Source organism: Trachypithecus francoisi, unplaced genomic scaffold, assembly GCF_009764315.1.
Source record: "Trachypithecus francoisi isolate TF-2019V2 unplaced genomic scaffold, Tfra_2.0 Lachesis_group15, whole genome shotgun sequence".
Classification (NCBI taxonomy): domain Eukaryota; kingdom Metazoa; phylum Chordata; class Mammalia; order Primates; family Cercopithecidae; genus Trachypithecus; species Trachypithecus francoisi.
Genome location: NW_022681460.1, coordinates 109,439,474 through 109,454,073, shown reverse-complemented (window position 1 = coordinate 109,454,073; position 14,600 = coordinate 109,439,474). Strand labels below are relative to the sequence as shown.

Genomic DNA, 14,600 nt, shown 5'->3' with positions numbered 1-14,600 from the left:
GAGAAGAAGGCCGTGTAGAAACAGAGGCAGAGATGGGACCGATGCTTCTACAAGCCAAGGCACCTTGAGAATCTCTGTGGCCAGCAGAGGTTGGGGAGAGGCATAGCATAAATTCCCCCACAGAACTTCTAAAAGGAACCAGCCCTGCCCACACCTTGGTTTCAGACTTCGGGCCTTCAGTACTGTGAGAGAATGGATTTCGCTTATTTTAGGCCACCCAGTTGGTGGCAGTTGCGTGACGGCAGCCACAGGGAACTAATGTGTGTGTTTTTAAAGCTCCGTGGGTATTATCATATAAAGCCAAATTTGGAGACCACTGGCTTTGACTGTGCCAGAACTCATGCTAAGAGCTTTATATATGTTATTTCATTTACTCCTGACTCAAGTAGCTAGTTTTACTATTGCTTTTATTATCCCTAATTTTATTTATTTATTCATTCATTCATTAGAGACACGTTTCACTGTCGCCCAGGCTGGAGTACAGTGGCATGATTGTAATTCACTGCAGCCTCAACCTCCTGGGCTCAAGCAATCCCTCCACTGCAGTTCCTAAGTAGCTGGGAATACAAGCATGTGCTACCACAGTCATCTACTTAATTTTTTTTCCCCTATAGAGAGGGGAACTTGCTGTATTGCGCAGGCTGGTCTTGAACTCGTGGCCTCAATGATCTCCCACCTCTACTTTCTAAAGTGCTGGAATTACAGGCATAAGCCACCATGGCCAGCCTCCATTATCCCCAGTTTTACAGAAAAGGAGAGCGAGGAGCTGAGGTAGCATTGACAAGGTTTGAGCCAGGACAGTTTCCTTGAAATGCTGACACTCTTAGCTGCTCTGTCCTACTGCCAGGCACTTAACAGGTTCTTAAACACTATTGGCTGAATTGTGTTGTCATTGAAACTTCCTGTGCTGCCCGGATGCCCTTCCCAGAGCAAATCCTGGAAAGAAGGCAAGTAGAACAAAACCTGGGTCTCGGTCCCAAAGGGAGGCAGGGCAGAAAGCTCTGAAAATGGATATGGCCCATTGGTTATGCACCTGAAATTGACATGACCAAGATGCTTTAGGATAAGACATTGTTCAAAACTGAGCAACCCATCCAATGGAAGAGCATATTTGCAAATTGCTTATCTGTAAGAGACTTACATCTAGAATACGTAAAATTCAACAGTACAGACACAACTCAATTAAAAAATGGGCAAAGTATCCGAACAGACATTCCTCCGAAGAAGATACACAAATGGCCAGTCATGACATGAAAAGATGCTTGACATCGTTAGTCATTGGGAAAATGCAAGTCGAAACCGCAGAGAGATACCACTGGACACGCATTAGAATGGCTAGAATCTAAAAGTCAGGTAATTGGGACTGGATGCGGTGGCTCACGCGCATAATCCCAGTACTTTGGGAGGCCGAGGTGGGTAGATCACCTGAGGACAGGAGTTTGAGACAAGCTTGGCTGACATGGTGAAACCCCTTCTCTATTAAAAATACAAAAATCGGCCGGGCCTGGTGGCAGGTGCCTGTAATCCCAGCTAACCTGCAGGCTGAGGCAGGAGAATCACTAGAACCCGGGAGGCAGAGGTTGTAGTGGGCCGAGATCACGCCACTGCACTCCAGCCTGGGCGATACAGCGAGACTCCGTCTCAAAAAAGTCAGATAATCCCAAGTGTTGATGAGAATATGGAGGGATCTGAGCCCTCATAAACAGCTGTCACTTGAGAAAACAGCCTGAGAGTTGCTCAAATATTAAGCAACGAGTTGTCGTATGAGCCGGCAATTCTACTTCCAGGTACGTACCCCAGAGAAGTACCAACCTGTATCCACATAAAAACATGTACGGCAATGTTCACAGTAACATTATTTATAAGAGCCAAAAGGTGACAGTTACCTAAATGTCCATGAGCAGATTCATGGAAAAACAAAAGGGGGTCTGTCTATGCAATAGAATATTTTCAGCCATACAAAAGGCATGCAGCACTCATGCCTGCTGTAACTTATTTGAACCTTGGGAATATGATGCTGAGTGAAAGAAACCAGGCACAAAAGGCCGTATGTTGCATGAGTCCTTTTATATCAAAGTCCAGCCCAAGTAAATCCATGGAGAAGAAAGTAGATTGGTGATTGCTTGGGACTGTGGGAATGGGGGGATGGAGGATGGAGGGGATGGAGTTTCATGGTGATGAAAACGTTCAAAAAATTCACTGATGGTCACACCCACCTGTGAACATACTAAAACCCATTGAATTGTACACTTGAAATGGAAGAACTGCTAGGTGAATTAGCTCCATAAAGCTTGAAAAAAAAAAGACTGAGAATTGTGGCACAGAGACCGAGTCCCCTTCCTGCTTCTGCCACGTAGTCAGCTATGGGGTCATGTACTGAAGCACATAGTAAATGCTCAGTTAAGTAGCGTTCTGCTTTTTTTTTTCTTTCTAGTTTTATAGCCCCCAAAAGCCAGGCACCTCGTCCTTATTGGCATCAGTGTTGACTTTGTCAGATGTGGGCTGTTTTGTGTCTGCATGACCCAGTTACATGTTTGAGGGCAACAGTCCTCAGCACGTCCCCGTGTGAGCAGTGGACACCACTTTGCAGACTTAGAGGGCTGGGAGGGCACTGAACTGGGAAAGGCAAGAACTACTTTTTACCCAACGATGATCGCTCTGGGTATTGAGAATAGACTGAGGGGGAGACAATGGAGTCAAGCAGGATTTTTTTGGAAGCCACTGGAACAAAAGTGATGTGAGTTTAGGCATTAGCATTAGAGATGCCCACATGAGACAGGATTTTGCAGGTGGAGGTGTTTTACAGGTTGAGAAGTACAACTGGGTGGTTGATTGGATGCACAGTTGAGAATACAGGGCTGGCTTTTGCAGAAACAAGAGGTGAGGATGTTTTGGGGCTGCCTCGATGTCATGGCCTCCTAGGGGCAGTTGGTTAATCTTCTGGATGTCGCTGAAAAACTGCACAGAGAGGGCATCCATCAGGGATGGCAGGGCCAAGGCAGTGGGTTTGGAGTGGGGTAGGAGAAACCGTCTCCTTATGGGAGATGTTGTAAAGATGGGTTTCCCCAGTCTGCTGGGTCCAGGACCCACTGTAAGAAGCTCTTGGCCCCCATCTGCACTTGGCCACATCCCTGGTGGGTTTGTGGGGCGGTGGCGGAGAGAACATGAGTGTACCGAGGAAATGCCTCTGTTCCCTTGCATGGTTTGTACAAGGAAGTGTGTGCTGGGGTCAATTGCCTGAGGCTTAGGTGTTCCAGCATTCAACTTGGATGTGCTGCTTTTAAGTTTGCCAACCTTGGGCAAGTCACTTGCCCTCTCTGAATCCAATTTGCTCATCCAAAAATGAGGATGAGGGTTCTCTTTCTAGAAACACATAACGTTATTATGTCCATCTTCTAGAGGAAGAAACTCAGAGGATAGAAGGTAAGTACCTTGTCCGAGGCCATATAGCTCATTCATGGATCAAAGGCGATTTGGGCTCCAGAGCCTGTTTAACCCCCACACTATCCTACGTGTTGATGAAGGATCCCCACATGAAAGTGGCTAGTTCTAGGCCAGTTCTCCAGGATATGTAACATTTGGCGAAGTCCATAATGGACTGGCTTGAAGGATTCTATAAGGTGAGCTAGCCCTCATTTTAAGTAATTTAACAAGTGTAGAGTCTGAAGCTCAGAGAGGTAAAGTCACTTTCCCAGAACTCAAACAGCCATCCAGCCAGACTCCTGGCTTGACCCCAACTCTACATGACCCCCAGTGCAGCTCTCCTGCTACTCCGCTGCCTTGGCCTGCAGAGTTGTCTTGCTGGAACCTGTGAATCTTATCTGTCCGAAACTCACACCTGGGGCCACTGGGCCATGGTACCAGGGTCTCCCCTGTCACTGCCTGACTGATGTGAGACTGGGTTTTCCATTGCTGCCTCTTGACGCCTTAGACAACAGCCTTGCATTTCAGAGGAGTCTGCATGTTACAAAAAAAAGGGCAGCAGGTGTTATTTGGGCTAAATTGACCTTGAAATTGATTTCTTTATTTTATGACTTACTGAGAGGAGATTAATACTTTTTTTTTCCTGCAGTCTGAAACAATTTACATGGTAATAGAAGGCATAGTCAGTCAAATAAATTGCTGGAAGTGGTAGTGTTCCAAAGAGGGGGAAAAAAACGGAGCTCACTTGCATTGATTTCTTTGCCCTGGGGAGAAGCAGAGATTTTAACATCTGGGAATAGGGAGGTAAATTTTATCTCTCATTTTAAAAGCAGAGGACTGAAGAGCTTAATCTGACATTTACACAGAATTTTCCAAGTTGGGGGAAATGAGGGCAGCCTGAGTTCCTTGCTGAAGGTTAACTGGCATTTCCTACGAAGTGCTGGGGGGGTTTGATTCAGAATGAGTAGGGGAGGCCTGAGTATCATTACGATGGGCTTGGAAGTTGGCTGCATGCTCTTGGCTGCCTTGCTGTGATTCCGGGCTTGGTGGAGGAATGGGGTGGTGGTAGCGGAGTGGCTGTCAAAGACTCGAACCCAAGCCTACAGGGGGCACTGAGGAACTATATGGGTAGAGACCATGCTTCCAGCTTTCTGGGCATTGCCTTGTTGTCACCCTACTCAGGATGGGGTTTAATGTTCGCAGATGCTTCAGCTCACACAGATTGGTGGGATTTGCCAGTTTCCTGGGAGTTGTTGGGTTGCAATCTGAGAGTGCATCTACCTTAGTGGTAAAGTGCAGTAATTGATTAGTACTGCCTGCCCTGGGAACAGGAGGGGAACTGGTGGCTTGCATGCTATTTGTATTTCCTGGTAAAATCCATTAAGGTATTACCCCAATGCCAGCTTTTCTGCATTCCAACCACATTGAAAGGACTCCTGTCCTCCAAAGAGACTCCAAATTCCTTTATCATGTGATGGAAGTTAATTTTTTTTTTTTCCAGAAAATGTCAAGAAATGAAGCCTTCCCCAAAGGGTTCTTGCCAATGTTATCATGTGTTTTTCCCTTAAATTATTTTCTTTTAAAAATCAAATAAAAAGTTTCAGGTAGCATAAAAAAATTTTTCCTCAATAATACATGCCCAGTGTACAAAATTCAAGGGTCAGGGTCAGCAAAATAGAATGTTTTCCTCCTACCATATCCTTCTCCTTCTCCAAAATGAACCTTTTTTTTTTTGTTTTTTTTTTGAAACGGAGTTTGTCTTTTGTTACCATTGCACTCTAGCCATTGCACTCTAGCTTGGGTAATGGCACAATCTTGGCTTACTGCAATCTCCACCTCCTGAGTTCACGTGATTCTCCTGCCTCAGCCTCCCTAGCTCCCTAGTAGCTGGGACTACAGACACCCACCACTGTGCCTGGTTAATTTTGTATTTTTAGTAGAGATGGGGTTTCACCATGTTGGCCAGGCTGGTGTTGAACTCCTGACCTCAGGTGATCTGCCTGCCTCCGCCTCCCAAAGTGCTGGGATTACAGGCGTGAGACCCAAAATGAGCCTTTTAAAAAATACCGTTTTCTTCTCTGTCTTCTGAAGATTTTAGTGCATATACTAGAAATGCCTATATTCTTAAAACAACAGATGCAGAGTACTATACATACCACTGTGCATTTTACTGTTTTCTCCCTGTCATTCCATATAAAGCTACCTCATTATCTTTACTGACAGTGTCTGGATTCACTATAACTTACTTACCTGGTTTCGGAATAATGGAATTTATGTTGTTCCCAGTATTTTGTAATTACACAAAGGACTTCCATGAATATCCTTGGCACAGGCCATGTTATACTCATGCAGACGTTTAAACAGCAGACACTTGAGAAATGGAATCCCTAGTCCAAATATTATCAACTTTTAAAATGTTGACCAATGTATAATTTCACTATGTATAAAGAATACATGTTGCCCGACAGTCTTATCATTTCCATACTTTATTCAGATTTCGTCTTTGTCAATCTCAGTAAAAAAAAAAAATAATATATTGCCTTATTTGCATTTCTTTTATTACTAGTGAAGTTTTAATTATAAGGATTATGGGGATTTCTTAATGTGCATAAGAGGTATTTGCATGACTGTCTTGTGAAGTCGTCTGTACATTTCCTTTGCTTGTTTTTTTCCATTGACTTCCTTTGGTGTTTTTCTTGTTGACTGGGGGAAAGCTCTTTATAAATGATGTTACCCCTTGGTTTGTGGGTTTTAATTTTGTCAGATTGCCCTTTGTCTTCTACTTTGTTTACGGTATTTTTTTCATGCATGCGATTTTATGTACGCAGAATTTTGAATCTTTTGTTTTAAGGCTTTTGGTTTCGGGATCATAATTAGAAGGATCTTCACTACCACTCTGAGATTACAAAAAAAATTTTTTTTTTTTTTTGAAATGGATTCTTGCTTCCTCCTGCGGGCTGGAGTGCAGTCACGCGATCTCGGCTCACTGCAACCTGCACCTCCTGGGTTCAGGCAATTCTCCTGCCTCAGCCTCCCCAGTAGCTGGGATTACCGACTCCCACCACGACGCCTGGCTAATTTTTGTGTTTTAGTAGAGACGGGGTTTCACCATGTTGGCCAGGCTACAAAAATCTATTTGATTATGCTATGTCCTCTGGTTGGACCATACATTAAGGCGTTATTTTGATGTTTTGCCTCCAAGAAGGAAGTCTCTGAGGTGTGGTGGAAATGTGTGTGGTCTGTGTTCATCCAACAGCTGTGATCTGGCCTCATAGGCTCCTCAGCCTGCTTTCTTTCTCTTGGCATCCAGACTTCCCAAGGAGATATGTCGCAGCCCTGGGGTCAGAACACTTTAAGGTTCAGTGGCTTGGTAGACCCTTAGAGCTGTCAGAGGTGTGGGGACCAGAGCAACTCTGTCTTGAATAGGAGCTGGATAAAATGAGACTGAGATCTACTGAGCTGCATTCCCAGATGGTTAAGGCATTCTAAGTCACAGGATGAGATAGGAAGTCAGCACCAAATACAGGTTATAACGACCTTGCTGATAAAACAATAGCGAAGACTTGGAACCAACCCATATATCCATCAATGACAGACTGGATAAAGAAAATGTGGCACATATACACCATGGGATACTATGCAGCCCTAAAAAAGGATGAGTTCATGTCCTTTGCAGGGACATGTATGAAGCTGGAAACCATCATTCTCAGCAAACTAACACAGGACCAGAAAACCAAACATTGCATGTTCTCACTCATAAGTGGGAGTTGAACAATGAGAACACATGGACACAGGGAGGGGAACATCACACACTGGGGCCTGTCGGGGTGGGGGGCTAAGGGAGGGATAGCATTAGGAGAAATGCCTAATGTAGATGACGTGTTGATGGGTGTAGCAAACCACCATGATGTGTATAACTGTGCAACAAACCTGCACGTTCCACACATGTATCCCAGAACTTAAAGCATAATTAAAAAAAAAAAAAAGAAAACACCTTTCTGATAAAGCAGGTTACAGTAAAGGAGCCGGCTAGAACCCACCAAAACCAAGATGGCCATTAGAGTGACCTCTGTTCGTCCTCACTGCTACACTCCCAGCAGCGCCATGACAGATTACAAATGCCATGGCAATGTCAGGAAGTTACCATATATGGTCTGAAAAGAGGAGGCATGAATAATCCATCCCTCGTTTAGCATATCATCAAGAAATAACCATAAAAATGGGCAACCAGCAGCCTGGGGTCTGCTCTATGGAGTGGCCATTCTTTCATCCCTTTCATTTTCTGATAAACTTGCTTTTGCTTTGCACTGTGCTTCTGCCAATTGTTCGCGAGGCTTTGGTCAGCCATGGCCTTGGCTTGGAGCTTTGCACAATGTTGATCCATGTAGGTTTTACTGGCACCATCATTGAGAACTCATCATGTACCCAGAGCCCCACCCCTGACCTCACACCCTCCGTCCATTGCTCGGGAAACCTTGATTGGCCTTGGTCTTGGCTTTCTGTTAACCTGTAGGATGGAGTGTTTATTTTTTTCCACCTCCTACATCTTTATTCTGTATGACTGTAGCTACAAAGATTGACACATCTGGATGTGGGTATTTTTAGGTAGACACTTACACACTCACGGGATTACATGAATATGTGTGTGAGTCCCGAAAATCTGAGACACAGGTCTCAGTTAATTTAGAAAGTTTATTTTTCCAAGGTTGAGGACTCAGGCCGGTGATGCAGCCTCAGGAGGTCCTGACAATGTCTGTCCCACGTCAGAGCACAGTTTGATTTTATACATTTTAGGGATACCTGAGACATCAGTCAACATATGCAAGGTAAACATTGGTTTGGTCTGGAAAGGCGAGAGAACTTGAAGCAAAGGCAGGAAGACGGGAAGATACCAGGTCAGAAGTAGGTAAGAGACAAATGGTTACATTCTTTTGAGTTTCTGATTAGCCTCTCCAAAGGAGACAATCAGATAGATAGGCATTTATCTCAGTGAGCAGAGGGCTGACTTTGAATACAGTAGGAGGCAAGTTGGGTCTAAGCAGTTCCCAGCTTGACTTTTCCCTTTAGCTTAGTGATTTGGGAGCCCCTGAGATTTATTTTCCTTTTACATGTCTATGTAAGTACATACACAAAAAAGTGTGGCTGAACACGGTGTCTCTTGTCTGTAATCCCAGCACTTTGAGAAGTTGAGGCAGGTGGATCCCTTGAGGTCAGTAGTTGGAGACTAGCCTGGCCAGCATGGTAAAACCCCATCTCTATTAAAAATCCAAAAAAATTAGCCAGGCATGGTGGCAGGCACCTGTAATCCCAGCTGCTCGGGATGCTGAAGCAGGAGAATTGTTTGAACCTGGTAGGTGGAGGTTGCAGTCAGCCAAGATCGTGCCACTGGACTCCAGCCTCAGTGTCAGAGCAAGACTCCATCTCAAAAAAAAAAACACAAAAAACAAATATATGTGTTTATCTAGAGACATTTCCAATCCGCAAGAGACTCTTTTTTTTTTTTTTTTTTTGAGGCGGAGTCTTGCTCCGTGGCTCAGGCTGGAGTGCAGTGGCCGGATCTCGGCTCACTGCAAGCTCCGCCTCCCCGGTTCACGCCATTCTCCTGCCTCAGCCTTCCGAGTAGCTGGGACTACAGGTGCCCGCCACCACGCCTGGCTAGTTTTTTGTATTTTTTAGTAGAGTTGGGGTTTCACCGTGTTAGCCAGGATGGTCTCGATCTTCTGACCTCGTGATCCGCCCATCTCGGCGTCCCAAAGTGCTGGGATTACAGGCTTGAGCCACCGCGCCGGGCCGCAAGAGACTCTTTAAAGGTAGTAGTTATGCAAAGAATATCACCTTTTAATGCCACCTCTGGGAACTGACACCAGCCCATGACAAATCTGGAGAGGATGATGTTTGATAGCCCTTGTGGGATCTCTGCTTGGGTCATTGTCTTAACTGGCTAAATCCTCGCTGCTGGGGATTCATGTCCCAGCTTTCGAAAGCTGTAAACTGAGGCGCAAGAGGGCATACATTTCCAGGGAAGACTACTAGACTTCTAACAAGTGGGTGGAAAATGAGGGAGCAGAACTTGGAGGGAAGAGAAGAGCGGCAGATGGCGACCAGAGTGACAACTAGCTCGGGATCCTGGTTTGGGATCTAAGAAGGTTTGCAGATCTGATCTTCTCTGTCCTCCTTATGAATTTTCATCAGGATGGATCAGGCCAGCTCAAATGATACAGAGGCTTATTGTAAGGATTCAGGGAAAAGACCAGGGCTTTCTGAAAACCAGAACAGTATCAGACAGCCACTACCTCCCTCGCTACATCTCTTGGCTCTCTTTCCCCAACTCAGTCAGACTTAGAATGTTAATATGTGCTTGTCTCTGTTTTCAAGGTAAAGAGGGAAATAGGGACAATGGGATTGGGCGTAGAGTTGGCTTCTTTGTTCAGATAACACAGGGACTGTGTTAAGAAGGAGGGTGCCAATCTAGGGTTAGGGTGCATGCTCAGTTCCAGGGTATGGAGAGGTATAAAAGTGGCAGGAAGGGCAGAAAAAGTCTCTCAACAAGAGTAGATTGAGTTGGTACCAACTGAGTTGGTACCGTCTTCTCTTTCCTAGGAGCGAAGCCTTCCTGTGCTGCTTCTGATTAAAATGACACGGAAGTGCTGCACAATGAGAGATAGTCAGCTAAGGAGGACTCAGGCCTCTAGGACCTCAGCCTCAGGGATGTGGAGAGGGAAAGCCCCTAGCTACGGGAGGGGGCTGGAAAATGAGGGAGGGGCAAAGAGGGAGAAGGCACTGCAGGGGCAACTGGATAGGAATTTCATCTGGTAGCTAGGTTCCCAAGTAAGATCATACTTGAGTGTTGAAGTCCTAAGTTGTCTTTCCAGGTTCTGGGATACTGGTTGCCTCGATCCTCTATTCTCTTTTCTTCCAATCAGCTTCCCTGGAAGACTCTTAATTTTGACTCAAACCTAATGTTACCTTCCTAGGGCTGGTGGTTGCTATGGAGCCAATACTGACTTCACATGCAAGGTCTTGGACTTATGGAGTCTAACACAGTGCAGTGACCATTTCCGTGGGTCCCTGTTTCTGTTTCTGAGAAAGATAGATTGATTCATGCTACCTGGGGCAGGTGTGTGTCCCTAGAGTGGTTAGAAGTGGGCAAGGTGCTGGGTCACCCGTGAATCTTGGAGAGAGGCCCCTCTCAAAGAAAGGACCGTGCTGTAGATAGGGATCCCAGGGCACCGAATAACACTTGGGTCTTGTCACTGGGTTGAAATCTGCTATTGGGCTTAACTCGTTCATCAAGCGAAGTTTTTTCTTGGTCCATCTATAAAGTGGGATTGAAAAGAAAGTGACAAAAGCCAGATATTCTCAGACCAATGGACGTTCTCTCAAAGGAGAATTGGTGTATCTGGCAGCAAAATCACTGCATCAACCGCCTCCCCCTTCTCTCCCCATTCAGGCTACTACTTTAGACAGTCGCTGGAAGCAGGGGACACGATTTGTGTTTAAGTTCATTTGTTCACTTCAGTAAACTGGAGGGTGGATGTGGCGTGAGGACCATTCTCTGTGTCGAGGAAGGAGAGGAACAAACACAATTTTGATTTCTTGGTCACCAGATTTTTCCATGACCAATGTCTACTAGAAACTGCAAAAACAGAAACAATGATATATGTGTCTTCTCATTATAAGTTCAGAAGTGATGTACGGAAACAGAAATCCCAGAACTCTGTGGGTGGGTCTGAGTAATTCTTGTGGCTGGTACAGGAAAGAGTAGGTAGCTTCTGTCCCCCTCTTGTTTCTTTCTCTTTTGATCTCTCTGTCTATATCTTTGTCTCTCTCTCTCTCTTTTTATACACCTCTCCTTCCCCTCCCTCCTCTCTGCTGCTTTCTCTGCACCTCTCCGTCCTTCCCTCTTTCTCTCCCACTCTCTGTCTTTTCAGACAGGGTCTTGCTTGAGACAAACACACCCCTCTTTCTGCCCAGGAGGTTTAAGGGGTGACCCCAGGCCAAAGTCTGCTGACTGTTCTTTTTTTTTTTTTTTTTTTTTTGAGTTGGAGTTTTGATCTCATCACTCAGGCTGGAGTGCAATGGCAGCAGTTTCAGCTCACTGCAACCTGCGCCTCCCAGCTTCAAGCAGTTCTCCTGCCTCAGCCTCCTAAGCAGCTAGGATTACAGGTGCCTGCCACCACAGTGTGGCTAATTTTGTATTTTTAGTAGAAACGGGGTTTCACCATATTGGCCAGACTGGTCTGGAACTCCTGACCTCAGGTGATCTGCCTGCCTCGGCGTTGCTGACTTTTTATTAATGACGATGTAGAGCTTTAGGCATTGCTGACACTTTTGAGGCGGGAGCAGTTCCCCAGAGTTGATGAGGACCGGCTTTAAATATGCTCCTGTGCTGTACCTCATGGGAAGGTGAACGAAGGCCTCGGGAATACTCCAGTGGTGATTCACATCCCCATGTTTGCAGTAGGCATGCGCAGTTCAAGCTGCGGCTCCACTGCAGCCCTGCTGAGTGCTGTGTTACCTTGAACAAGTCCCTCAGCCTCTCTGTTGCTTCTTTACCTATAAAACAGGGCTGAGGTTAAGACCTACTTCTTAATACCCTAGTAAGGATCCATGGTAAAAATGCACAAGAAATACACAGTGGCCGGGTGTGGTGGCTCATGCCTGTAATCCCAGTACTTTGGAAGGCTGAGGCAGGTGGATCACCTGAGGTCAGGACTTTGAGACGGCCTGGCCAACGTGGTGATTCCCTGTATCTTCTAAAAATACAAAAACTTATCCAGGTGTGGTGGCGGGCGCCTGTAGTCCCAGCTACTTGGGAGGTTGAATGACAGAGAGAGACTCTGTCTCAAAAAAGAGTAGCGCGTAGCATTGCAGATGCTCCCTAGATGCAAACTGTTGCTGGAGTGGAAGGTGGAAGGTTAGGGACCCTCAGCGTCCTGGGGTTGGGACAAGGAGTCCACACTGAGAAACATCTGGACCAGAGCTGCCTCAGGGGTGTCAGGGGAATCAAAGATACAATTTAGCGTTTGCTGGTGGCCACATTAAAAAGTAAAAAGAAACGGATGAAATTAACTGTAATAATAAATTTCCTTTGAGATAGACTTAATATATTTACATGTTTAAACATAGCAATATATTTTATTTTTATATATTATTAAATGTCATTCTAACATGTAATCGATGTAAAAATATTAATGAAATATTAATATTAATGAGATATTTTATATTCATTTTCTTCATAATGTCCTGAAAACCCAGTGAGTGTTTTATGTATACAGCCCATTTCCATGAGACTAGCCGCAGGGCTCCATAGTCATATCGGGTAATGGCCACTGCGCAGGGCAACGCAGGTCTCAACCCCTGCAGGGGATGTGTGGAGAGACAGAGGGTACTGTGACTAAATGTGGTGAGACACTCTGGGGGTCGTGCTAAACTGGGTTACTCCAAGTTAGAATTCTTTTCTTCAACTCGGCTTCCCCAACCTTTTTTTCTATTTGTTTGTTTTTTTGCCAGGACTACAAGTCTGAAAATTCAACCCTCCTCCCCGGTGCCAAGAACAGTCTGCAGGACTCTGTAAGTAGAAGCATTTTGCCGAACAGATTAGATTTTGAAACTACTTTTGCATCCTTTTCAGCCTCTTTGGTCTTGGTCATCAATCACCAGGAATGGTTTTTACCTGAAACTGATCTTGCTGGAGAAGTAACTGGATTTGAGGGGAATAAATTTTCCCCATCACGTGCACAATTTGTATTAGGAAACACCTGGCTCGTATTCCCAGCCTCTGGTACATGTTGTGAGAGCTGTATTCTGCCCTCTAACAAAGACCAGGTCCACTTGATGGACAGATGTGGGCACAGTGGTTGGTGACAAGGCTGCAGGTCAGTCCCTCTGCCCCCTGGTGTGAGGGCCCCAGGTTGTGGGAGCACGTGAAGAGGTCGACTGTCATTGGGCTGTCTTCCTGGTAAGGACAGGAGTGCTCACTGAGTGCCCTGGGGCCCTGCATCATGGCGTTGGGCTTGGAGTCACTGGGGCTCGTAACTTGGGACGATGGCAGTGAATTCTCATACATTTCTCATCTGTCACCCATGGATACAGTGACCAGGAAGTTCCCTGCACAGATACTTGTGAAATTGCTCATGCACAGCCTCTCGGCAATGCAATCATGGTGTGGTGCATTTCTCAAGTGTAACCTGTTTGTGTGTTGTTGGTGACCTTGAGATGGCACCTTCAAGGGGCACACAGACTGTGTTGTTTAGTGTTCATCATTAGGTATTTCATTTTATGATGATCTTCTCTTTATAGCCATCACTACTGGCTTTCCGTTAATGGCAGTGGTATGAAATTTCCTTCAAACATACTTAAGTTAGAAAACATAAAGTGAGTTGACTCAAAGACAAAAAAAAATGGTATGGAAATAACAGAATGGAAATCATAATGTAGGTATGGTGAGACGTTGTGATAGTGGTAAGTGAAAGGCTGAGAGCAAATTCTTTTATCAAAAGATGTTCATGGCTAGGCATAATGGATCACCCCTATAATTGCAGCGCTTTGGGAGGCCAAGGTAAGAGGATCGCTTGAGCTCAGGAGTTGGAGACCAGCCAGCCTGGGCAACATCTGTACAAAAAATACACAAATTAGGCCTGGTGCGGCGGCTCACGCCTGTAATCCCAGCATTTTGGGAGGCCGAGGTGGGCTGATCATGAGGTCAGGAGATCGAGTCCATCCCGGCTAACACAGTGAAACCCCGTCTCTACTAAAAGTACAAAAAAATAATAATAATAATAGCCGGGTGTGGTGGTGAGTGCCTGTAGTCCCAGCTACTCGGGAAGCTGAGGCAGGAGAATGGCGTGAACCTGGGAGGCAGAGCTTGCAATGAGCCGAGATCGTGCCACTGCACTCTAGCCTGGAAGGAGGTGAGATTCCGTCTCAAAAAAAAAAAAAAAAGAAAAATTAACTGAGGGTAGTGGTGTGCGCCTGCAGTCTCGGCCACTCAGGAGGCTGAGGTGGGAGGATTGCTTGAGCCCAGGAGGTGGAGGCTGCAGTGAGCCATGATTGTGCCACTGCACTCCAGCCTGGGCAAACAGAGTGAGACCCTGTCTCAAAAACAAAAACAAAAAGTCTGCTTGGCCCTGGGCCTTGTCCATGAGTGTGCTCTGTATTTGGAATGTTCCCTCCTC

General features: G+C 45.7%; 1 protein-coding gene across 1 annotated transcript in view; it reads left to right on the top strand.

Moving 5' to 3' along the window:
• Nucleotides 1-14,600, top strand: part of RBFOX1 (RNA binding fox-1 homolog 1) — a 2,535,170-nt gene that overhangs the window by 368,366 nt on the left and 2,152,204 nt on the right. The window contains exon 3 of the mRNA XM_033235800.1: nucleotides 12,937-12,996. Coding sequence (XP_033091691.1) covers nucleotides 12,937-12,996 — 60 coding nt within the window. The remainder of the gene's footprint in view (nucleotides 1-12,936; nucleotides 12,997-14,600) is intronic.